Source organism: Scomber japonicus, chromosome 14 (genome assembly GCF_027409825.1).
Source record: "Scomber japonicus isolate fScoJap1 chromosome 14, fScoJap1.pri, whole genome shotgun sequence".
Classification (NCBI taxonomy): Eukaryota; Metazoa; Chordata; class Actinopteri; order Scombriformes; family Scombridae; genus Scomber; species Scomber japonicus.
The window spans coordinates 3,677,597-3,704,488 of record NC_070591.1 but is presented as its reverse complement, the minus strand read 5'-3'; the positions used below and the strand labels follow the sequence as shown (position 1 = coordinate 3,704,488).

At 38.5% G+C, this 26,892-nt stretch overlaps 1 protein-coding gene across 1 annotated transcript; it reads left to right on the top strand.

The window, feature by feature from the left end:
- Positions 1 to 7,523: 7,523 nt before the first annotated feature.
- LOC128373269 (zinc finger protein 850-like) lies at positions 7,524 to 25,261 on the top strand. The gene is made up of 5 exons (XM_053333560.1): positions 7,524 to 7,574; positions 11,395 to 13,016; positions 18,489 to 19,156; positions 24,459 to 24,491; positions 25,206 to 25,261. The coding sequence occupies exons 1-5, from the start codon at positions 7,524 to 7,526 to the stop codon at positions 25,259 to 25,261; spliced, it is 2,430 nt and encodes an 809-aa protein (XP_053189535.1).
- Positions 25,262 to 26,892: the final 1,631 nt, after the last annotated feature.

Sequence of the window (26,892 nt, the reverse complement as noted above, 5' to 3'; positions counted from 1 at the left end):
TCTAGGCAGCGCCATCTTGAAAATTTCAGGTGCATGCTGGGAAAAATAAAAACACGGATTCTACTTATATGGGCATGAGGCGGAGTCATGGACGGAGCGGGGAGGTTGCTATGGTTGCGAGGGCTGGATCTCGAGGACATTGGTCAATCAACCTGTCAATCAGGACGTAAGCATAAATGGACCTTAACACTAAAGTGACAACGCAAATTAATCCAATAGCTAAGTATATAACCGATACTGAAGTCATGTAATGTCTTGTGGTTGCAGTGTGCATGCAGCCTTTTTATGTCTTCAGTCATGGTGCAACTGAAAAGTGTCACAAGTAATATTTAATTATTTATATTTAAAAAAGTCAAATCTCCAAATTGCAGCAGCAGAGCATAAAGGATGAGCTATTTGGGCCTTGTTCCCCAAAATGTGGCTTGACTAATTCAGGCTAACATGCTTTTATCAGGCTAAGAGGATCTTAATGAGTTAATTTGGTTGTTTGGAGGCAGTTTAAGGATTGATTTGTTGATCCTGGGTGAAGTTATCTTGAATAAAAAAGGGAAAATGAATAGAGATTTAAAGCCATAATCAGTATTCATATGACTGGCTGGGAGCTGATCAGGTGACTGCTGGTCAGTGGGTATGTGTTGTGAACCCTCGCAGCATGAACTTAGCTAAGAGATTCATGTCAAGTCTTATTTTCCTTTTATCTCCCAAACAGCGGTGCAATGATTATAATGACCGGTTCATTTCTCCCCACAGAACATTCAATGGACTTTTACAGTGCTAATCATGTGTCTGCTTTGAAAATGTGACCTTTATTAAAACATCCCAAAGTGCAGCTATAATTACTTTAACATGTTTCAGCTAAGTGAGTTGTGCAGTAAATGACTTAATGGGGTTTTTAATGTTTTCAAATGTCAAATTAAATGTCATATGTTCTGTCTCCATTGGTCTCCAACCGTCAAACTCAACTAAAAGGAGATTGTGTCTTTTTGCTCAGAGAAACCCAAACTGTGTTTGGACTAATGAGGAAGACATTTTAATCTATATTCGTCTTAGTCATGAACCAGTTAACTGTTAAGCCTGCAGTTTAGCAGGTTTGGACTCATGTCAAATCATCATTTTAATCTAGATACAACTGCTTTAATTTGTATTATACACGTAGAAGAAGAACCAGTGTGCTCTACCAAGCTACATGGGAGGAATAAATATAAAAAAATCAATTATACTTATAAGTAAAACGGATATTAGCTAGTAAATGTTTTCTACTACTGTTCACTATCCTTTCAATTGTATATTTGCAAGAAAACTGCAAATCTGCTGACACCTAATTGTTACTTTGAGCTTGCCAAGGATCCTCAAATGATGTGGACTTGGACTGTTTACACTGAGACACACACTCATAGACACAGTATGTACACAAGAAAGCCTAACTATCTATCTAGTCAGTGTTTTGATCTTCACGCATGACTAAACGAACCAAATCTAGAATAAACTTGAGGTCTGATTGTCTTCAAATTCTTTTTCTCTTGGTCATCATCCTTTCAAATGGATAAATATATATATTGTGTGTGTGCATGGGTCAGTGTTCAGTCACTATCAATCAATCAATCAATCAATCAATCTTTATTTAGACAGGCCAAATCACAACAAATCTCAATCTCTGTTATCCCAAGGCACTTTTCACATAGAGCAGGTTTAGACCGTACTCTTTAATCTAATTCTATGAGACCCAATGTTCCCACATTAACAGCAAGGAAAATCTCCTCTTTAATGGTAAGAAAGCTCAGGCAAAACCAAGGCGCTAGTTGGGCCGCCATCTGCCTTGACCAGTTGGGGTTGAGAGAGAGAGAGAGAGAGGCGCAGGCACAGTGACAATCAATCAACATTGAAAATAATAGCAGTATTGACAGCAGTCCAGAGCTCTGAACATCCACAAAGGCTACCTGTGAGACGAGAAAGCACACTCCTGGGAAAAAGTTTGAGTTAGTGAATGCATTAATAATACAGGAATGTAAGTAGATAGAGAGGGGGAAGGAGGAGAGAGGAGCTAAGTGCATCATAGGAAGCCCCCTGGCAGTCTAAGCCTATGGCAGCATAAACTAGGAGCTGGTCCAACACAAGCCTGGCCGGCCCTAACGTTAAGCTTTATGCCTACATTAACAGCAATGCGGTAAATGGTGTGCAAGCATGTCCGTGCAGTGCAGGTAAGGAAGTGATGCTTTGGTAGATTAGTTCAGGAGATTTGCTGCTTATTGTTTACCCAAATATGATTTTATCTGGATAACCTGGGTATCCACGCATGAAGAACAGGGGCTCTGCAGTGACGCAAGAACAAATATTTTCTCTGTGGGCGTCAACAACAGAATCTGGATCAGAAACAAAACAAGGCTTCATTATCAGTTTGAGACTCTCAGTGCTGCTATGCTGAGAATTTGTTGTGGCTGTCAAACTCAATCTCGTCAAAAAGAGTCATTAAGCTGTAAGATGTCTCATCCAATCAGGCGCAAACATCAGAGGGATGCCGTTCAAGTGTCAGAGTTGAAAAGACCCAATCAGCCAGAATAACTGGACACACCTGTGTAGGTGTTCAGTGATCATGTGAAGTTTTACTCCTCACACACAGCTGTTGTTTTGATTTAAATCAAGTCTGGATCAAGTCAAGTATAATGATAACATACCATACCATTTTAAAAATAAAGCAAGCAACTCGGGAGGGAGTCAGATCTATCAGCACTCATATTATTGTCTGTAGGACTCCACAGTTTACAGAGATGACAGCTTCTTTAACTGCCAGCTTCAAGAAACATGACTTGTAAAAATAGAGAGAAGCTCCGCCAAAGTTTTCTGTCATGCGGCTCTAATCACGGGCCGAACGCTGCAGAAAACAGTAAACAGCCTGTTTACAATCTGCAAATAGATGCATTTTTTTTGTGCATTTCAATTCGATTTAAATTATAATAATTGCAGCCAGAAATCACGAGTCACGAGATTGTCCTGTTAATCAAACAATACAGTAAAAATAGAAGAGCATCAATAAGAAAGAATAAAGAACAATAAATTATGTATTAAAATATGAAAAACAATAACAATAGTAGAAATATATAATAAAAAATAATAATAATTGTGACATTATTTACATTATTTACAGCACAACAGTATTATTGGTATTGGTACCTCAATTTTTAGTCCTCATGGGTCAAAATTAACCCGAGGACAACAGGAGGGAAACAGAATATTGGGTTAAATGTTGCATGCTCCTGTTTTAAGTAACATGAGACCATATTATTGTAAATAAAAAATGATTTTTTCCCCCCCATGAACTGCAGAACACACTCTGGATTAATGACTGATGTATCTATGAATGAAAAATACATTTGTGCTTCAGAAGTTTGGTGTAGAGATTAAAGACTTCAGCCTTAATCCCTGTGCACCGCTTGTGTTAAAATCAGGACCATCAAACTCTTACGATCAGTAGCAGGAAGTGTTTGAGTTTCCAAAATAAAGGTCAGGTGATAATTAATGGAAAGTAAGGGACAAACCCTTTTTTTTATTCTCTGCTGAACATGAAGAGGGTTGTCTGCTCTGTGCTCTGTTTGGAGGTGTCAGTCATGCCTCTCTCTATCAGTCATGCAGCTGCATCATGCTAAGGTGTGTATCCCTCTTTAACCTTGCAGACACACCCGAGCATTGTGGGGAAATTGGGTCAGTCCTGCCAACACATACATGCAGCATGAGGACTATGACACGAATGCAGTATTATCGACAGTCTATTTATATACAGACTCACAGTATGACTGGTACACTTTGGTACTTATGTAAGCCACTTTAACATACAGCACACATCCAGGCACTGAGCCACCTCAGACTCAGCTGCTCTTGAAATAGATTACAGTCTGATGCTGTCCAGGGCAGCTAGCCGGAGAATAAATCGAGACCCAGATACAAACAGCCAATGAGGGGAGTGAATGTTCTCACCTCACTTGGGACAGTGGGCTGAAATGGAGAGAAATGTACAACAGGACTACAGTTTATTTTGCTGCTCCTAAAATATGTTGTACTTTTAATAAGACCAGTCACAACATGAAACCTAAATATTATGGTTGTGATCATGTGATCTGACACAATGTGTGTCCTTTCTTGGATAAGCATAAAGTGAACTGATGGAGACAAAGAGTGTCTGTCTGTCTATCTGTCTGTGTTTGGCAGATTTTTGGGTTTCTTTTGGACTCTGTTTGGAAAATAGACTCAAAAACATGCTGGATCCAAACTGAGAGGTGTGACATCTAATCCACACAACACCGTATAAGTAGAATACTTCAGTCTACAGTTTAAGAGTCTATATCTCAATATTTGCTTTGAAATATAACTTATGAAGTAGCATCTGTATTATTTCAAAAGTTGTCTTCTCTAGTTTGCTTTTGCATGTAAAGTCAGACTCAGAGGAAGTTTCATAATGTCAGTCAGATGTTGAATTCTTTATGAAATATTTGTATATTGAGTATCTATAACTGTAGTGCTTCTTCTTGGTCTTATGAGCTGAAGATATGAAATATAAATCATGGCATGCTTGGGATGATATTTCCTTACTTTTGCAGGAATTTCTATCGACTTTCACCACTGATGGTTGTATTTCAGCACATTCTTATCATTCTCTCTCACTCTGTATAGACAATGTAGTTTGAGATTAGAGCTGGGCGTGTGTGTGTGTGTGTGTGTGTGTGTGTGTGTGTGTGTGTGTGTGTGTGTGTGTGTGTGTGTGTGTGTGTGTGTGTGTGTTTTAAAGTAAATGAGTAACCAGACCTGTTAAACTCGTTTATCACAAAGGCGTCAATGAGAATGAGGCCAGAGTAAGTCATCTGCCTCATGCCCCTATCTTTTGGATGAAGAAAGCAGGTTATGATGTAAGTGGCAGCAGCTGTGTGAAATGCTCAATTTTCTTTTTTTGCTCTCTTTTTTTTTTTTTACCAGCACGCTACTGTCAGGTGGTCACAGTTCAACAGAACAAACCCATCAGTTATAACTGAGATAAGACAGGTGATGAAATAAGGGAAAAACTCTCTTCACCAGCTCACAGATAGTCAGCCACTAGTGAGAGTTTACAAGGTGAAAGATTTTTGTATTTTGTCCAGATAATAAAACAAAGTGTAGCTTTAAAAAAAATGTTTTATTTAGTTTGCTGATTTGACGACAAAGAGTGACGTCCACCGTCTGTGACTGCAGAACATTTTAAGTGTATCTCTATTTCTGTTTCTCACGCACCTCATTTATTGCCACCATGAAGAACAATATCATCTCCATCTTGTGGACCTGGTACTGAAAAGGTACTCTGTGTCAAAGTTTTAGTTGATATTGAGCTCATTTGTTATTCTTTATCAAGCTGCACATAGAAAACTAAGGGTTAAGTTGTGTTATTCTATCATAGGAGTCCTGTAGGTACTGTCCAACAGTCACAAACCCAAATATACAGCTTAATATCAGGTGAATATTGACTTTTTTTATTGAGGCATTTCAGTTTAAATAAAGACTTGAATCATCAAAATTGTTGCCAATAATTTTCTGTGAATCAACCAGTTTATTAAACATATAATCATTTCAGGTTTAATGGGGGTTACTAAAGGCCCAACAACAGGCTTTTGGCCCATAGATGTACTTCAGTGATCCAATAGTGACATCTGGTGGTGACAGCTCAGTTGGTCAACTTTTTACTTTTTCAAAGGAAAGTTATAAAATGTCACTTCAGTATAACTACTTTGTTTACTGATAACTTTCAAACACACAATAATATTATTTGTGATGTGCATATATATTTGTTCAGGAGAGCAGAAAGTGTTGTGCATGTGCTTTATTTTATTTTCTGGACTGAACATCTGTAAAAATCTAGATTTAAAGATGCACTGAAGACCTTTATTTAAAGTTACATATTGTGTTTCACCACATTAAGCACTGTCCTCCTTAACTCCTGGTAAATAAGGCGTCACTGTGCTGTTGGTTCGATGTGACCAGGTGACGTAAACAGCTGACATCTTAATTGATGCTCCAGAAATGACAGCAAGGAAATTATGAGTTTTGAAAGGCATCACAATCACAGAGGGAAGAGAAGTAAAACTATGTGAGCATTCAAAAAGATTAAAAGTCTTCCTGTCTGAACTTTTGCTAAACTTCATTTCTGGATGGTTTAGTGAGGTCCTCTGCTTCTTGTATACTGATTGTAGAGTTTGTGGATAAAATGATACTTCAGCAAATGCGTCAACATCACAGGCATCCAACTGCATTTGATTTTTTTTTTTTAAACGGTTGACAAACATCCATTGTGAAAATTACACTTTATATTACATTACCTCTATCTGCTGTGTGCTGCTGCTGTCAGTAATAAAACCTTTACACTGCTGCCATCTGGTGGCTGCAACAACACATTGCATTGATGTATCATGTGTACAGTAAAACTGAGAGTTGACCCATAGAGTTGATGTGTGATTCTTTTTAGTTGCAGTTTTCAGATGTTTTAAGGTCATCGTTGGACTCTGGGTGCAATACCCCTGGTTACCAAAACACGGTGAATTAAGGTGAATTTATGTGGACATGATATAAATAATGAATTAATACAATTTAAAAATACATATTTAATTTTTAACACTATTAATATAATAAAAACTTGCTGCCTATAAAAGAGCAGCACCCATACTGAACCCAGAATCATAAAACCCCAAGAAAAGGACATAAAACCTGGAGCAGTCACAATTCTGCTGCTCTGTGCTGAAGAAAGTGTTGGTGAGTTGTTAATTCCTACTTGTTTTCATATCAATATACTTTTATTAACCGGTAGAGTCAGTGAGTTAAACAAAAACGTTAGCGCTTTGTAAGCATTAGCAGCCGTTAGCGACCGTTAGCAGCCGTTGGTGCTAACAGCGCTAGCGTTATTATAATGTGTGTTGACAGTTAGCAGTAACACACATTGAATCAATAAAGACCATGAAATATTTAGTCAGTGTTCAACCACCACAGTAGTTTGTTCAGTTTAGTTTATATCATCATATCACCCTCACCACATCACCATGTCAACCTACCAAAACATTCATTCTGTCAGAAATATAGATTCAGTCACACATCCCAGCACTCTATCACAAACATTCATTGATCCATTCACTCGCATACATCCATACACTAGCTGGACTCATATACATTCATTTCCAAATACAAAACCATCACATTCATTTATTTCTGGCTGTTAAGGAGCTTGATCGACACAGGAACAAAGGAATGTTCGTATTGATTGTGCCTGCACAGAGGAAGCCTATATCTCTTCCCAGAATAATGTAGATTTTAAGAGGAGTTTCTGGTTCACACTCCAGAACAGATGGTGGCGGTAATGCACCAATGCTCTGTAGTGAAAACTAGTCCCAACTTGCAAAAAGTCATTTCAGGGAGGTTCGTTCCGGGGTTGTGGGGGTTGTTACACTTGGTGTCGGTCTAAGGAAGAAGAAGAGGAAGAAGATTTTACAAATTACAACTACAACTACTACAAGAGCAGCATGGAGGAGAACCAGAACCCGGACTCACTGTCTGCTACCACCGATAAACAGGTCAGTTTCTCAGCCGTAAAAACTTCAGAAAGTGTTCAGTGTTTCTCTCTGTTTCTTATAAGTTTGGCTCTGTAGTGAAACTAGTCCCAACCTGCAAAAAGTCATTTCAGGGAGGTTTGTTCCGGGGTTGTGGGGGTTGTTACACTTGGTGTCGGTCCGGGGGAGGGATGTGATCGGTGTCGGTCTAATAAGCAGCAACACAGAACTATAAGGACGCTTTGCTCTCACACGCGCTGCATTTATAATCACACAAACACACACGCAGACGGCAGAGTTGGGATGTCTGCTATTGACACCAAACACAGGAAACAACTAAAAACCATCTCCCTCTTTATTTATTATTCTTTCATTATTCATTATTTTGCAGTAAAACCGACGATAATAAGACTGCTTTAAGTAAATATATTTAAACAGAAGTGGAGGAGAGTCAGAAAGTCGACAACAAAGTTATTATAGAGCACCACCACCATTTTAGTTTGGATTTGTTAGTGCCACTAGGTGGCGGTGTTGCAGAAAAAACCTTTAACTACACCACTTGAAATTTATGGTTCTCCATGACATGCATTTTCAGTTGATTAAAAAAGAACATAAAAAAAGAATATAATATAATAGCTTTATTCCACTTAATGTGAAACATTCACATAAAAACACATCCATACAGTAACATAAGACACTGAGTCATGCAGAGTTCAGTGGACTGTGCATCAAAAATGTGATACAAGCAAACCGAGAGCTGTTCATGGAACAAACGCACTGAATGTTTTTTGGTAAAACTCATTCTTATAGTTCATCTGTATGAGCTTTATCAGGGGTGGAGCTCAGTTTTCTTCATATCCTTCTCTTTCACATGTTTGGGGATTTTACAGTTATTTCCAAACTGTCCTCTGTAAGTCCAGATGTTTTTATGCCATTGACTCCAAACCTTTTCTTAAATGACCATTCCTAAAGTCACAGGATATTGGCTATGATCCAGTGACTATTGTTTATTTTGATTCACCCTTATTTTTTATTCCAATGTATACTAAAATAAAAATGTGGCTGAAGGCCTTTATTAACTTTAATTCATATTAAGTTTATATTGTAAGCTATCAAAATATTGTTTGCTTGTCTTGTCAACATGGCTTCTTACAAATGTCCTTTTCTTCAATGTTTTTTTAAAACTTTTTCTTATTATATTATCAAGTCATGCATTTTATTGTCTTTAAGCTATGATTTGCCATTTCATCAACATTTTCTATCTCAATATGTGGATTTGCTTCAATATCAGGCGATTGCAGGAAATTGTCTAATAGCTGTGGCAGCATCTTTTTTGTTTTACTATCATCTGAACCAGTGGGAGCACACAATATGTGACCAGAATTAACATCAACAGTGTGACTCCTATTACCAGGGTCCTGTTTCAGAAAGCAGGTTTAGTTAGTTGACTCAGAGTTGAAGGAAACACAAAGCCAGTTCAGATTAACTCTGAGTCAGTTACCCTGGCAACATACTCAGTGACACTAACCTGCTCACTGACAGGTTTTCTTCAACTAAACATGAGTTTCTTTTCCTTTTTAACTGAAGCCTGCAGACTGAAGGAGAGGTCAGACATGGTGTGTCCTTTCTTAAAGAGTCACTCAATATTGAAGCTCAAATACTAAGCAGAAATCTCCATCAGAGGGTGAATTGACCCCGCTGGGATGTTTTATCATTCTCTGATGATTATCTGAACAAAATATTCAGCCTTCGTATTGTCTGTATGACACGTGATCATGGACATGCTCTCAGTTCAGAACAAATTCTTTGTGTTGCACTTTGGGTTTTATATATAACATATGACGCTGAGCATGTTTCCAAGGCAACCGACAATATTAAATACCGGCAGTGTTGGGATGGCTGAAAAATTGACTTTTTTTTTGCGTGGAAGAAGGTAGGACAGGCTAAACAACATCACAGCTGCTTGTATTATTATTATTATACCTTATTTGTTTGAGTATGAATATTAAATATGCCGCGCATACACAGAATATAAATGTTGAATAAGTGGACCACTCGAGACAAAATGTTTCTTTTTTTCATTAATACTCACACATCAACTGTCTGTAATTTTCTGCCACACCAGCTCGTGTTCTTTTGCTGCTGCTACTGTGTTGCTTTTTTCTTAAATATATACTCATCATCTGCATTAATTAATTCATTTTTCTAACTCCACTGTGGCGAAGTAGGAGGACTGAGTCCTTTGCTTCTCCTGTTGTCATGGTGAATCATATTATGTGTTCCATTGATGAAGGCTTATTATCTCCTCATGCACAAACTTCACTCAGTTGATTGAACTAACTGTTATCAGCTGTTCTGAAACTGAAAACTCTGAGTTTGACAGCTCAGAGTTAGTCAACCTAGAGTTAAGGTTTTAACTCTGTTTGTTAAACTTGCTTCCTGAAACATTTTATTTTAATTAACCAATCCCTTATTGTCAATGCCACTTTAAGAAGTCTGTATACTGAACACTCATTGCCAATACGATCACATGCTCCCTGATCTTCTGCTAGGGCTGAGGGCAGTAGTTTTACAAGAAGTAGAAATTGTGACAATATTTGGAACTGAATATCTTCTTAACTGATGATTACACAGGCTTATCATACATGTACCATTTGTCTTGTATTTACATGACAAATGCTATTGCATAACTTGCATACTGCTTAGACAATTAACTTGTATAAAACTGAGGTTTGACTCGGATTAGCAGGGGAACTCTGCTGCTATGTTCTGAAACATCCAGAGACCTCTCAGGTCATCTGGGACAGGTCTGCTTTCTGTCCCAGAGTCAAAACTAAACATGGAGAAGCAGTGTTCAGCTCTTATGCTCCACATATTTCCCTCCTGAGACCACATGATGATGTCTGGTCTTAGGGTTGTAGACAGTATCACCACTGGTACCTTGTTCAGCCTTGATTTCTGGGTGTTTGTTTCTTCTTTCCTTCTCCAAGATGTCAGTGAGCAATGTTAACGCCTTGTCATGGCACCACCTATATATCTCCTCTGGGTAAAAGGTTTTATGCCCTGATAGGATGTGTTCCTTTCACTCCACACAACTGACACATGGGGTCCTCCCCATTCCCCACCTGTGCAAGTTGACCAGGATTAGGAGGGTGTTGAAATGTGATGATACCATCTTCTCAGGGGCCTTTTGCTTAATTTAAAGTGATTTCCAGATATTTTCCTGTGTGAACTGTGAACAATCTGCTGTCGTTTAGAGTTGAAACTGTGTTTTTGATGATATTTCTTTTGCAGAGTCTAACCAAGCTGCAACAAAATATTGCTCAGGGAATGAGGTGATTGTGGTGAAACTCGAAAATCATTAAACTATATTTTTACACTAAAAGAAGAGTTTCAGGGAATTTATCGATTATCATGATAGTACTGTTTACCATGATATTATAGTGGCACATCTCTGAGTAGGACCTTAATCATCTTCATGTCTTGTTTTTTCCGAGTAACGGTCCATATCGATCTCTTTACAGTTTTCTTATTGTATTGCTTGTTTTTTCATTTTCTTTTTTGTCAGTGCTCTATTAATGGCTTCACAAAGGTCAGGAGAGGTCTAGATGTCCTGATGTAGTCTGTGGTCAGGGTCAAGTTTAAAAAATACTGGATCCTTGATTTCTCAAAGTGCAACTCTGTTTTTTTTAATGACTTGTCATCTAACTTACTCTTTCTCTCTCTTTCTCTGTGTATTTGTCTGTTGTCATAGAAACAAACAGGAAAAAAGGAAATCAAATATCACTGCTGTCGGCCCTCTGACGATGCCATCACCACGTCAAGATATTTACCAATTCCTCAGAAAACTCACACTCGAGAGAAGCCGTACAGCTGTGAGCAGTGTGGTAAAACTTTCACTCGTAACAGTAATCTAAAAACACATCAACGCATTCACACTGGAGAGAAGCTGTACAGCTGTGAGCAATGTGGGAAAACTTTCACTCAAGACAGTAGTCTAAAAACACACCAACGCATTCACACTGGAGAGAAGCCATACAGCTGTGAGCAATGTGGGAAAACTTTCACTCGAGACAGTGGTCTAAAAACACACCAACGCATTCACACTGGAGAGAAGCCATACAGCTGTGAGCAATGTGGGAAAACTTTCACTGACAACAGCTCCCTAACAACACACCAATACATTCACACTGGAGAGAAGCCTTACTGGTGTGAGCAATGTGGGAAAATGTTCACTTGTAACAGTAGTCTAAAAACACACCAACGCATTCACACTGGAGAGAAGCCTTACAGCTGTGAGCAATGTGGGAAAATGTTCACTTGTAACAGTCATCTGAATATTCATCAACGCATTCACACTGGAGAGAAGCCGTACAGCTGTGAGCAATGTGGGAAATCTTTCACTGACAACCGCTCCCTAAAAACACACCAATACATTCACACTGGAGAGAAGCCGTACAGCTGTGAGCAATGTGGGAAATCTTTCACTGACAACAGCTCCCTAAAAACACACCAACGCATTCACACTGGAGAGAAGCCGTACAGCTGTGAGCAATGTGAGAAAACTTTCACTGACAGCAGCTCCCTAAAAACACACCAACGCATTCACACTGGAGAGAAGCCGTACAGCTGTGAGCAATGTGGGAAATCTTTCACTGACAACAGCTCCCTAAAAACACACCAACGCATTCACACTGGAGAGAAGCCTTACCGGTGTGAGCAATGTGGGAAAAGTTTCACTCACAACAACTCCCTAAAAACACACCAACGCATTCACACTGGAGAGAAGCCATACAGCTGTGAGCAATGTGGGAAAACTTTCACTGACAACAGCTCCCTAAAAACACACCAACGCATTCACACTGGAGAGAAGCCTTACCGGTGTGAGCAATGTGGGGAAATGTTCACTTGTAACAGTCATCTAAAAAGACACCAACGCATTCACACTGGAGAGAAGCCTTACTGGTGTGAGCAATGTGGGAAAACTTTCACTGACAACAGCTCCCTAAAAAGACACCAACGCATTCACACTGGAGAGAAGCCGTACAGCTGTGAGCAATGTGGGAAAACTTTCACTCATGACAGTAATCTAAAAACACACCAACGCATTCACACTGGAGGGAAGTCGTACAGCTGTGAGCAATGTGGGAAAACTTTCACTCACAACTCCTCCCTAAAAGCACACCAACGCATTCACACTGGAGAGAAGCCTTACAGCTGTGAGCAATGTGGGAAAACGTTCACTGAAAACAGCTCCCTAAAAACACACCAACGCATTCACACTGGAGAGAAGCCTTACCGGTGTGAGCAATGTGGGGAAATGTTCACTTGTAACAGTAATCTAAAAAGACACCAACGCATTCACACTGGAGAGAAGCCTTACTGGTGTGAGCAATGTGGTGAAAGTTTCACTCATAGCAACTCCCTAAAAAAACACCAACTTATTCACACTGGAGAGAATGATATGTGATAATTTATGATGCAACGACTGTTTCTTTATTGCTTTTCATGTTATATCCCAAATCAGCGGTTATGGTTACCAAGTTTAACCTTTGACAGTATTAACATACCAACCGTTTGTAGAAAAGCTGAAAAGTTACTTTGACAACAGTTGAAAATAGTGATGGTGTGATTTTAGTTTTTCCTAAGAAAAGTAATGTATTTGTGAGATTTTATGTATAAACGTCTTCAAGGTGGAGAACACATTGAAAGAAACAGTGATCTTGATGACATCACCTGCACTTTGTAAAGGAGTGTAGATTAAGGTATCTAAATGTCATGTTTTATAAAGTAATCCCAAGATAAAAATGTTTTTAAGAAAGGATGTAATTCATAATCAATGTTCATGTAAAGTTGTAGTTTTCCAGGTGAAAAATGTTTTGTAAAAATAGTCTTGATTCAATAACGGCTGTTGTTAAGCCCTCCTCATGTTTATTTGTCTCTTGTGTACTCTAAATATTATGTGGCTGACAGTATAGCCAGCTCTTCTGCAGCCACAGGAATAGATAGGGCACCATCTTTGAAGGCGGTATCAACTTTTGCTTAATAAATCCATGCTAGGCACTCCCACTGCATCACTGGACTTACTCCTTTCAAATGAATGAGGGAGGTGAGTTTTTCACACAGGGCTGTCTGAACACAGCCTAAGACCCTTTGAAATAAAAACACAGTGTATTGTGTGATTGGCTGTAATTGCCATACAAAATAAGGAAGCAGGTACACCGTCATGTCTTACCCGCCAAGATAAGCAGCAGATGTTTGAGAGCATGTTTTAACTGATTTCATCATTCACACTAAATTGATGAGTGATTACAGTTTCCTGCCTGTTACTCCTCCTTTCTCAGTCACCTGTCCTGATCTCTCTGTGTGTCTGTCCTCTCTCCTCTTCTACAGTACATCCCTCTAAGTCTTTACCTTTCTGCTTCCTGCTTTGATTTAGACCTCACCTGTTTCCACTGATTCCCACTTTTCTCTACTCGTGGTGTCTTTGCTTTCTAAGCCCATCACAAACTTGTTATCTCTCAGTAACCAAAATTAGATAAAGGTTCAATAAGAGGATCAATACTTATTATAATAGAGAGATATTTCACCCAGAGTCCAACGATGACCTTACAAGGCAAGGCAAGGCATCATACAAAACATCTATAAAAAGACATACATATAAAACACATATATAAAGACATGTATACTCTATTGTTATTGTTGTTTACATGTTTTATGACACTTTAAACCTATAGTTTACATCTCATTCTACACTTTATATTGCATTACCTCTATCTGCTGTTTGCTACTGATGTCAGTAATAAAACCTTTACACTGCTGCCATCTGGTGGCTGCAACAACACATTGCTTCTTCTACTATTAGTCTCTTCATAGTTTTGTTTTCATGGCCCCAAATGTGTATAAAGAGTATAAATGTGTATGTATCATGTGTACAGTAAAACTGAGAGTTGACCCATAGAGTTGATGTGTGATTCTTTTTAGTTGCAGAGTTTTCAGATGTTTTAAGGTCATTGTTGGACTCTGGGTGCAATTGTAACCCACTGAAATTAGATAAATTATATAAAATAGGTTACTTGATTTGAGAAAGGTGAATTTATGTGGACATGATTTAAATAATAAATTGATACAATTTAAAATTAAATATTTAATTTTCAACAGTATTAATATAATAAAAGTTAAACCAGCTCGCTGCCTATAAAAGAGCAGCACCCAATAACCCAGAATCATGAAACTCCAAGAAAAGGAAATAAAACCTGGAGCAGTCACAATTCTGCTGCTCTGTGCCGAAGAAAGTCTTGGTGAGTTGTTAATTCCTACTTGTTTTCATATCAATATACTTTTATTAACCGGTAGAGTCAGTGAGTTAAACAAAAACGTTAGCGCTTTGTGAGCATTAGCAGCCGTTAGCAGCCGTTAACGTTAGCGACCGTTAGCAGCCGTTGACAGTTAGCAGTAACACATTCTGTCAGAAATATAGATTCAGTCACACATCCCAGCACTCTATCACAAACATTCATTGATCCATTCACTCGCATACATCCATACACTAGCTGGACTCATAAATATACATTCATTTCCAAATACAAAACCATTACATTCATTAATTTCTGGCTGTTAAGGAGCTTGATTGACACATGAACAAAGGAATGTTTGTACCAATTGTGCCTGCACAGGGGAAGCCTATATCTCTTCCCAGAATAATGTAGATTGTAAGAGGAGTTTCTGTTTCACACTCCAGAACAGATGGTGGCGGTAATGCACCAAAAGCTGGATGACCAACCACGATAAAACAAGAACGAAGAAGAAGAAGAAAATTTCACGAATCAGAACCATAGACATCAGAACTACTACAAGAGCAGCATGGAGGAGAACCAGAACCCGGACTCACTGTCTGCTACCACCGATAAACAGGTCAGTTTCTCAGCCGTAAAAACTACAGAAAGTGTTCAGTGTTTCCCTCTGTTTCTTATAAGTTTGGCTCTGTAGTGAAACTAGTCACAACCTGCAAAAAGTCATTTCAGGGAGGTTCGTTCCGGGGTTGTGGGGGTTGTTACACTTGGTGTCGGTCCGGGGGAGGGGTGCGATCGGTGTCGGTCTAATAAGCAGCAACACAGAACTATAAGGACGCTTTGCTCTCACACGCGCTGCATTTATAATCACACAAACACACACGCAGACGGCAGAGTTGGGATGTCTGCTAGTGACACCAAACACAGGAAACAACTAAAAACCATCTCCCTCTTTATTTACTATTCTTTCATTATTCTGCAGTAAAATCGACGATAATAAGACTGCTTTAAGTAAATATATTTAAACAGAAGTGGAGGAGAGTCAGAAAGTCGACAACAAAGTTATTATAGAGCATCACCTCCATTTTAGTTTGGATTTGTTAGTGCCACTAGGTGGAGCTGTTGCAGAAAAAACTTTTAACTACACCACTTGAAATGTATGGTTCTCCATGACATGTATTTTCAGTTGATTAAAAAAGAACATAAAAAAAGAATATGTTATCATAGGTTTATTCCACTTAATGTGAAACATTCACATAAAAACACATCCATACAGTAACATTAGACACTGAGTCATGCAGAGTTCAGTGGACTGTGCATCAAAAATGTGATACAAGCAAACCGAGAGCTGTTCATGGAACAAACGCACTGAATGTCTTTTGGTAAAACTCATTCTTATAGTTCATCTGTTTGAGCTTTATCAGCGGTGGAGCTCAGTTTTCTTCATATCCTTGTCTTTCACATGTTTGGGGATTTTACAGTTATTTCCAAGCTGTCCTCTGTAAGTCCAGATGTTTTTATGCCATTGACTCCAAACCTTTTCTTTAATGACCATTCCTAAAGTCACAGGATATTGGCTATGATTCAGTGACTATTGTTTATTTTGATTCACCCTTATTTTTTATTCCAATTTATACTAAAATAAAAATGTGGCTGAAGGCCTTTATTAACTTTAATTCATATTAAGTTTATATTGTAAGCTATCAAAATATTGTTTGCTTGTCTTGTCAACATGGCTTTTTACAAATGTCCTTTTCTTCAATGTTTTTTAAAAACTTTTTCTTATTATATTATCAAGTCATACATTTTATTGTCTTTAAGCTATGATTTGCCATTTCATCAACATTTTCTATCTCAATATGTGGATTTGCTTCAATATCAGGCGATTGCAGGAAATTGTCTAATAGCTGTGGCAGCATTTTTTTTGTTTTACTATCATCTGAACCAGTGGGAGCACACAATATGTGACCAAAATTAACATCAACAGTGTGACTCCTATTACCAGAGTCCTGTTTCAGAAAGCAGGTTTAGTGAAAACTCAGTTAGTTGACTCAGAGTTGAAGGAAACACAAAGCCAGTTCAGATTAACTCTGAGTCAGTTACCCTGGCAACTAGTGATGGGAACGGCAGTTCTTTTTACTGTACTGAATCTTTATAATCCGTTCATTAAAATGATTCGTTCAAAAGATTCGTTCACCGAATCGTTCAGTGCTCTCCAACTCCCTGAACTGATAAACAGCCAAATAATCCGTCATTCAGTTCATGATTCAGCCCTGAGGTTCACGTTCACTTACTGAGGGACGGTGCGTTCAAGGACTATATTATACAATCATTCGCGGGAGACGCAGCGCTGCTTATACATGCACTAAAAATATTACACAGTGAAAGTGTCCTCTGTGCACAGTAAAATAACATAACATGATGCTACACTGATGTTAGCAACACAGCGCTAATGTTAGCAGTACATGTACTGAACGTGAATCAACTCCTCAGCCCTCAGTGCCCTGAGTCAGTGAGTGACTGACACAGCGCCACTTTCAGCAGTTCGCGAACGTGATTCGTTCGCGAACGATTCATTGAACGACATGCTGAGGACGTGAATCTCGTTCACGTACTGTGCTGAAAGTGGGCTGAATCATGAACTGAATGACGGCGAATCACGTTCGCAAACGAATCATTGAACGACATGCTGAGGACATGAATCTCGTTCACGTACTGTGCTGAAAGTGGCGCTGTGTCAGTCACTCACTGACTAAGGGACTCGTTCACTGAGTGATTCGTTCGCAGTGAACGAGTGAGTGAGTTGCGGCAGTTCCACTCCCGACCGGCAGCCATGCTCACGGCTGAGCTCAACTGAACTGAACTGAGAAAGGAACGAATCAGTTCATGAAGTGATTCAGTTCACTTCGTACACTCAAAAGATTCGTTCGAACGACACGTTCGCGAACGACACAACACTACTGGCAACATACTCAGTGACACTAACCTGCTCACTGGCAGGTTTTCTTCAACTAAACATGAGTTTCTCTTCCTTTTTAACTGAAGCCTGCAGACTGAAGGAGAGGTCAGACATGGTGTGTCCTTTTCTTAAAGATTCAGTTAATATTGAAGCTCAAATACTAAGCAGAAATCTCCATCAGAGGGTGAATTGACCCCACTGGGACACAGCAGCTTGTAATGAAATTATACCTTATTTGCTTTAGCTACATTTTTATGTAGCTAAAACTCATCTTCATCTTCAGTTGTTGCTGTTGGACTTGAGCTCTTTTTACTAGTTAATCTTACACTATGTGTGAGCTGAGTCCGTGTGTTTGTTTAATAAAGCAATAGGAGAAGATATTGGGTCTCAATACGTCATTTTATTTAGCAGTAAATGAATAAAGCATACAGAGCTCTGGGTCGAGATCTTCCTATCCCTGACGAACAACAGAGTATGTCACTTCACAAAGTCTGACTGACTTTGCTTTCCCTTTCTATGGTTTTTTAATGACTTGTCACCTAACTTACTCTCTCTTTCTCTGTGTATTTGTCTGTTGTCATAGAAACAAACAGGAAGAAAGGAAATCAAATATCACTGCTGTCGGCACTCTGACGAAGCCATCATCACATCAAGATATTTACCAATTCCTCAGAAAACTAACACTAGAGAGAAGCAGTACAGATGTGAGCAATGTGGGAAAAGTTTCAATGACAACAGCTCCCTAAAAACCCATCAACGCATTCACACTGGAGAGAAGCCATACAGCTGTGGGCAATGTGGGAAAAGATTCGCTCTTAAAAGTCATCTAAAAATTCACCAACGCATTCACACTGGAGAGAAGCCATACAGCTGTGAGCAATGTGAGAAAACTTTCACTCACAACAGCTCCCTAACAAAACACCAACGCATTCACACTGGAGAGAAGCCTTACTGGTGTGAGCAATGTGGGAAAACTTTCCCTCACAACAACTCCCTAAAAAGACATCAACGCATTCACACTGGAGAAAAGCCTTACTCGTGTGAGCAATGTGGGAAAACTTTCACTGACAACAACTCCCTAAAAAGACATCAACGCATTCACACTGGAGAGAAGCCTTACTGGTGTGAGCAATGTGGGGAAATGTTCACTTGTAACAGTCATCTAAAAAGACACCAAAACATTCACACTGGAGAGAAGCCGTACAGCTGTGAGCAATGTGGGAAAACTTTCGCTCTTAAAAGTCATCTAAAAGTTCACCAACGCATTCACACTGGAGAGAAGCCATATAGCTGTGAGCAATGTGGGAAAACTTTCACTCATAGCAACTCCCTAAAAACACACCAAGGCATTCACACTGGAGAGAATGATTTGTGATAATCAATGATGCAACGACTGTTTCTTTATTGCGTTCCATGTTATATCCCAAATCAGCGATTATGGTTACCAAGTTTAACCTTTGACAGTATTAACATGCCACCCGTTTGTAGAAAAGCTGAAAAGTTACTTTGACAACAGTTGAAAATAGTGATGGTGTGATTTTTGTTTTTCCTAAGAAAAGTAATGTATTTGTGAGATTTTATGTATAAACGTCTTCAAGGTGGAGAACACATTGAAAGAAACAGTGATCTTGATGACATCACCTGCACTTTGTAAAGGAGTGTAGATTAAGGTATCTAAATGTCATGTTTTATAAAGTAATCCCAAGATAAAAATGTTTTTAAGAAAGGATGTAATTCATAATCAATGTTCATGTAAAGTTGTAGATTTCCAGGTGAAAAATGTTTTGTAAAAATAGTCTTGATTGAATAACGGCTGTTGTTAAGCCCTCCTCATGTTTATTTGTCTCTTGTGTACCCTAAATATTATGTGGCTGACAGTATAGCCAGCTCTTCTGCAGCCATAGGAATAGATAGGGCACCATCTTTGAAGGCGGTATCCACTTTTGCTTAATAAATCCATGCTAGGCACCCCCACTGCATCACTGGACTTTCTCCTTTCAAATGAATGAGGGAGGTGAGTTTTTCACACAGGGCTGTCTGAACACAGCCTAAGACCCTTTGAAATAAAAACACAGTGTATTGTGTGATTGGCTGTAATTGCCATACAAAGTAAGGAAGCAGGTACACCGTCATGTCTTACCTGCCACGATAAGCAGCAGATGTTTGAGAGCATGTTTTAACTGATTTCATCATTCACACTAAATTGATGAGTGATTACAGTTTCCTGCCTGTTACTCCTCCTTTCTCAGTCACCTCTCCAGACCTCTGTGTGTGTCTGTGCTCTCTCCTCTTCTACAATACATCCCTCTAAGTGTTTACCTTTCTGCTTCCTGCTTTGATTTATTTACAAGTGTATTTAACAATTTATTTATATATAAATGTTGTAAATTTGATTCAAGAAATTATCCAAAATGAATGCCATTCCAAACAAATCACACTCAAAATGGAGAATATATCAAAGAAAATCAAACTGTTTTAATGGTGAAACAGTCTTTAGGGTAGACTGACATTAAGTAAGTGTCTCAGCTTAGAGGAGCTCATCCAGTTTGTTCCCCCCTCTTATTATCTGCCCTTAATAGTGTATGTTGTAAATTAAAACAATGAAAAAACAATATACAAAACAAATACCATTCCTATCACAATTCAACCAAAATTAGATAAAGGTTCAATAAGAGGATCAATACTTATTTTATTAGGGAGACATTTCACCCAGAGTCCAACAATGACCTTACAAAACATCTGAAAACTCTGCAACTAAAAAGAATCACACATCAACTCTATGGGTCAACTCTCAGTTTTACTGTACACATGATACATACATACACATATATCAAGACATTTATACTCTATTGTTATTGTTGTTTACATGTTTTATGACACTTTAAACCTATAGTTTAAATCTCATTCTACACTTTATATTACATTACCCCTATCTGCTGTGTGCTGCTGCTGTCAATAATAAAACCTTTACACTGCTGCCATCTGGTGGCTGCAACAACACATTGCGTCTTCTACTATTAGTCTCTTCATAGTTTTGTTTTCATGGCCCCAAATGTGTATAAAGAGTAGAAATGTGTATGTATGTATCATGTGTACAGTAAAACTGAGAGTTGACCCATAGAGTTGATGTGTGATTCTTTTTAGTTGCAGAGTTTTCAGATGTTTTAAGGTCATTGTTGGACTCTGGGTGCAATTGTAACCCCTGGTTACCAAAACACTGAAATTAGATAAATTATATAAAATAGGTTACTTGATTTGAGAAAGGTGAATTTATGTGGACATGATTTAAATAATAAATTGATACAATTTAAAAATACACATTTAATTTTTAACAGTATTGATGCGATAAAAGTTAAACCAGCTCGCTGCCTACAAAAGAGCAGCACCCAGACTAATTGAGCCGAACCCAGAATCATGAAACCCCAAGAAAAGGAAATAAAACCTGGAGCAGTCACAATTCTGCTGCTCTATGCCGAAGAAAGTCTTGGTGAGTTGTTAATTCCTACTTGTTTTCATATCAGTATAACTTTATTAACCGGTAGAGTCAGTGAGTTAAACAAAAACGTTAGCGCTTTGTGAGCATTAGCAGTCATTAGCAATCGCTAAAGTTAGCGACCGTGGGTGCTAACAGCGCTAGCGTTGTTGTAATGTGTGTTGACGGTTAGCAGTAACACACATTGAATCAATAAAGACCATGAAATATTTAGTCAGTGTTCAACCACCGCAGTAGTTTGTTCAGTTTAGTTTATATCATCATATCACCCTCACCACATCATCATGTCAACCTACCAAAACATTCATTCTGTCAGAAATATAGATTCAGTCACACATCCCAGCAATCTATCACTAACATTCATTGATCCATTCACTCGCATACATCCATACACTAGCTGGACTCATAAATATACATTCATTTCCAAACACAAAACCATCACATTCATTAATTTCTGACTGTTAAGGAGCTTGATTGACACAGGAACAAAGGAATGTTTGTATTGATTGTGCCTGCACAGAGGAAGCCTATATCTCTTCCCAGAATAATGTAGATTGTAAGAGGAGTTTCTGTTTCACACTCCAGAACAGATGGTGGCGGTAATGCACCAATGCTCTGTAGTGAAACTAGTCCCAACTTGCAACGGTCATTTCAGGCAGATTAGTTCCGGGTTGTGGGGGTTGTTACACTTGGTCTCGGTCTAAGGAAGAAGAAGAGGAAGAAGATTTCACAAATTACAACTACTACAAGAGCAGCATGGAGGAGAACCAGAACCCGGACTCACTGTCTGCTACCACCGATAAACAGGTCAGTTTCTCAGCTGTAGAAACTCCAGAAAGTGTTCAGTGTTTCCCTCTGTTTCTTATAAGTTTGGCTCTGTAGTGAAACTAGTCCCAACCTGCAAAAAGTCATTTCAGAGAGGTTCGTTCCGGGGTTGTGGGGGTTGTTACACTTGGTGTCGGTCCGGGGGAGGGATGTGATCGGTGTCGGTCTAATAAGCAACAACACAGAGCTATAAGGACGCTTTGCTCACACAAACACACACGCAGACGGTAGAGTTGGGATGTCTGCTAGTGACACCAAACAAAGGAAACAACTGAAAACCATCACCCTCTTTATTTACTTTTCTTTCATTATTTATTATTATGCAGTAAAACCGACGATAATAAGACTGCTTTAAATAAATATATTTAAACAGAAGTGGAGGAGAGTCAGAAAGTCGACAACGAAGTTATTATAGAGCGCCACCTCCATTTTAGTTTGGATTTGTTATTGCCACTAGGTGGAGCTGTTGCAGAAAAAACTTTTAATTACACCACTTGAAATTTATGGTTCTCCATGACATGTATTCTCAGTTGATTAAAAAAGAACATAATAATAATAATAATAATATAATTTTCCACAAGTAATATAGGATACAGTGTGTAAACACTCATTAAGTTTTATGTCATAATATATGAATTTCAAGTGATATCATTAAAACCTGTATTTTTAACTTTAAAATATAACAATGTAAACATTAAGTGCAGCAAGATCGACCTTCATTTTAGCACTTCATGATGTCTAGGCATCTATTTTTATTTGATTCAGCTTTATCAAAACATCTACAGTGAAATAAAGTTTGATACTTAGATGGAATGAAATAAAATTAAAGCAGCGATTGTATGTCTAGATGAAACATTTTCAAATATAAACTCAACTCTTTATGATATAAAAATATTCAATACAACTGTTTAATAAAACAAGACAAGTTCAACCTGAGATCCTCCAAACAATATATCTTTATAGAAATGTTTATTTTTTGCAATACAACTACTCATTTTATTTATTATTAAAATACGTCTACAGGGTTAACGGATCAAAAGTTAAACACATTATGAATTTTAAAACTTAATCACGCAGTTGATTTTGTCACTAGAGGGCAGTAGTGTTACAAGAAGTAGAAATTGTGACAATATTTGGAACTAAATACCTTCTTAACTGATGATTACACAGGCTTATCATACATGTACCATTTGTCTTGTATTTACATGACAAATGCTATTACATAACTTGCATACTGCTTAGACAATTAACTTGTATAAAACTGAGGTTTGACTCGGATTAGCAGGGGAGCTCTGCTTCTATGTTATGAAACATCCAGAGACCTCTCAGGTCATCTGGGACAGGTCTGCTTTCTGTCCCAGAGTCAAAACTAAACATGGAGAAGCAGCGTTCAGCTCTTATGCTCCACATATTTCCCTCCTGAGACCGCATGATGATTTCTGGTCTTAGGGTTGTAGACTGTATCACTACCAGTACCTTGTTCAGCCTTTGTTTCTTCTTTCCTTCTCCAAGATGTCAGTGAGCAATGTTAACACCTTGTCATGGCACCACCTATATATCTCCTCTGGGTAAAAGGTTTTATGCCCTGATAGGATGTGTTCCTTTCACTCCACACATGTGTCAGTTCTGACACATGGGGTCCTCCCCATTCCCCACCTGTACAAGTTGACCAGGATTAGGAGGGTGTTGAAATGTGATGATACCATCTTCTCAGGGGCCTTTTGCTTAATTTAAAGTGATTTCCAGATATTTTCCTGTGTGAACTGTGAACAACTTGCTGTCGTTTAGAGTTGAAACTGTGTTTTTGATGATATTTCTTTTGCAGAGTCTAACCAAGCTGCAACAAAATATTGCTTAGGGAATGAGGTGATTGTGGTTAAACTGGAAAATCATTAAACTATATTTTTACACTAAAAATGATAGTACTGTTTACCATGATATTATAGTGGCACATCTCTGATTAAGACCTTAATCATCTTCATGTCTTGTTTTTTCCGACTAACAGTCCATATCGATCTCTTTGCAGTTTTCTTATTGTATTGCTTGTTTTTTCATTTTCTTTTTTGTCAGTGCTCTATTAAAGGCTTCACAAAGGTCAGGAGAGGACTAGATGTCCTGATGTAGTCTGTGGTCAGGGTCAAGTTTCAAAAATACTGGATTCTTGATTTCTCAAACTGCAACTCTGTTTTTTTTAATGACTTGTCACCTAACTTTCTCTCTCTTTCTCTGTATTTGTCTGTTGTCGTAGAAACAAACAGGAAGAAAGGAAATCAAATATCACTGCTGTCGGAAAGTCGTCACCAGATCAAGATATTTACCAATTCCTCAGAAAACTCACTCTGGAGAGAAGCCGTACAGCTGTGAGCAATGTGGTAAAACTTTCACTCACAAAAGCTCCCTAAAAACCCATCAACGCATTCACACTGGAGAGAAGCCTTACTGGTGTGAGCTATGTGGGAAAACTTTCACGGATAACAGCAATCTAATAAAACACCAACGCATTCACACTGGAGAGAAGCCGTACAGCTGTGAGCAATGTGGGCAAACTTTCAATCAAGACAGTACTCTCAAAAAACACAAACGCATTCACACTGGAGAGAAGCCATACAGCTGTGAGCAATGTGGGAAAAGTTGTACACGTAACAGTAATCTAATAAAACACCAACGCATTCACACTGGAGAGAGACCGTACAGCTGTGAGCAATGTGGGAAAAGTTTCACTCAAGACAGTCATTTAAAAACACACCAACGCATTCACACTGGAGAGAAGCCTTACTGGTGTGAGCAATGTGGGAAAATGTTCACTCAAGACAATAGTCTAAAAAAACACCAACGCATTCACACTGGAGAGAATGATATGTGATAATTTATGATGCAACGACTGTTTCTTTATTGCTTTTCATGTTATATCCCAAATCAGCGGTTATGGTTACCAAGTTTAACCTTTGACAGTATTAACATGCCACCCGTTTGTAGAAAAGCTGAAATGTTACATTGACAACAGTTGAAAGTAGTGATGGTGTGATTTTAGTTTTTCCTAAGAAAAGTAATGTATTTGTGAGATTTTATGTATAAACGTCTTCAAGGTGGAGAACACATTGAAAGAAACAGTGACCTCGATGGTATCACCTGCACTTCGTAAAGGAGTGTAGTTTAAGGTATCTAAATGTCATTTTTTATAAAGTAATCCCAAGATAAAAATGTTTTTAACAAAGGATGTAATTCCTAATCAATGTTCATGTAAAGTTGTAGTTTTCCAGGTGAAAAAAGTTTTGTAAAAATAGTCTTGATTGAATAACGGCTGTTGTTAAGCCCTCCTCATGTTTATTTCTCTCTTGTGTACTCTAAATATTATGTGGCTGACAGTATAGCCAGCTCTTCTGCAGCCACAGGAATAGATGGGGCACCATCTTTCTCAGTATTTACCTTTCTGCTTCCTGCTTTGATTTAGACCTCACCTGTGGTCAGGGACGTGCACATGATTATAGAGGGGCAGGGGCTCAAACTCAGAAAAAGGCAGCATGTGTGCGTGCAGCGCACTATGATTTTTGATTTTATGATTGGAAATGAATGTAAAATTAAAAAATAAAGTGCTAATAGAAAGCTAACTACTTAGCTGTGTGTCCTGTGTAGGTGAAAGTGATATGCATTTGCTCTTTCTTTTGTGTCAACATGAGTTTATTCACATTATCAAAGTCACAATAAACTTTATATCTAAACCTCGGACCTGTACTTCAGACCTGTAGTGAGGGAAATATGATCCGCCGTAAACATGGTGCATTTTATTTTGAAAGTTAACCCGGTGTTTTATTATGTATTTTGTACACGATTTCCTGTCCCGCACGATCTGCTCTGTGTTGACTTGACGATGACGATATTTAAGCACGTTGAATAAGTGGAGAGCGACTAGTTAGACCATAACTCACAGGTTCACGTTGCTCCACTGTCACGTCTCCTCAGTTATCCATGGTGCATCTCTCTCTCTCTCTCTCTCTCTCTCTCTCTCTCTCTCTCTCTCTCTCTCTCTCTCTCTCTCTCTCTCTCTCTCTCTCTCTCTCTCTCTCTCTCTCTCTCTCTCTCTCTCTCTCTCTCTCTCTCTCTCTCTCTCTCTCTCTCTCTCTCTCTCTCTGCCTCTCTCTGCCTCTCTGCATACTGCATTGAAGAAGGCTTTAAACTAGCGATTGAGACCATAAACACATTTTGAAAATGTTTACTGAGGTTAGAAATCAAGTGAGAAGTTGGTGAACTCTCCATTGACTTGTATAGAGACGGTCGCCCCCTGGTGGCCTTTTGATAGAATGCAGCTCTAAGTTACTTCCACGTTGGCTTCTTTTCAGAGGACAGGAACTCCCCACCTGGGTTATATACAGTCTATGGGTTCAACACACACAACAACCCCGATTTACAAGAAAATGGCTACGGTAAAATACCGTAGAGTTTTTGTACCGCCGTTCGTTTTTTTTTTTTTTTTACATCCCTAACAGGAATGATTTAATTATTATTTTTTAAACAAAAAAACACAAACTCGTGGTGTCTTTGCTTTCTAAGCACATCACACACTTTATCCCTCAGTAGTAGGTGAACACACTCCAGTCTCAGAGCAGTTTGTAAAATATTCATGAACTTTAATCTATTGAGTCGTGTTAGTGACTCACATCATTTGGCTCTTTCAGCTCCCAAACAGCTTTTCATTTATTACAACTTCTGACTTTTATAATTCACTTATGATTGGTATGTGTGCACGTATATCACATAAGTTATTCAGTGTAATTA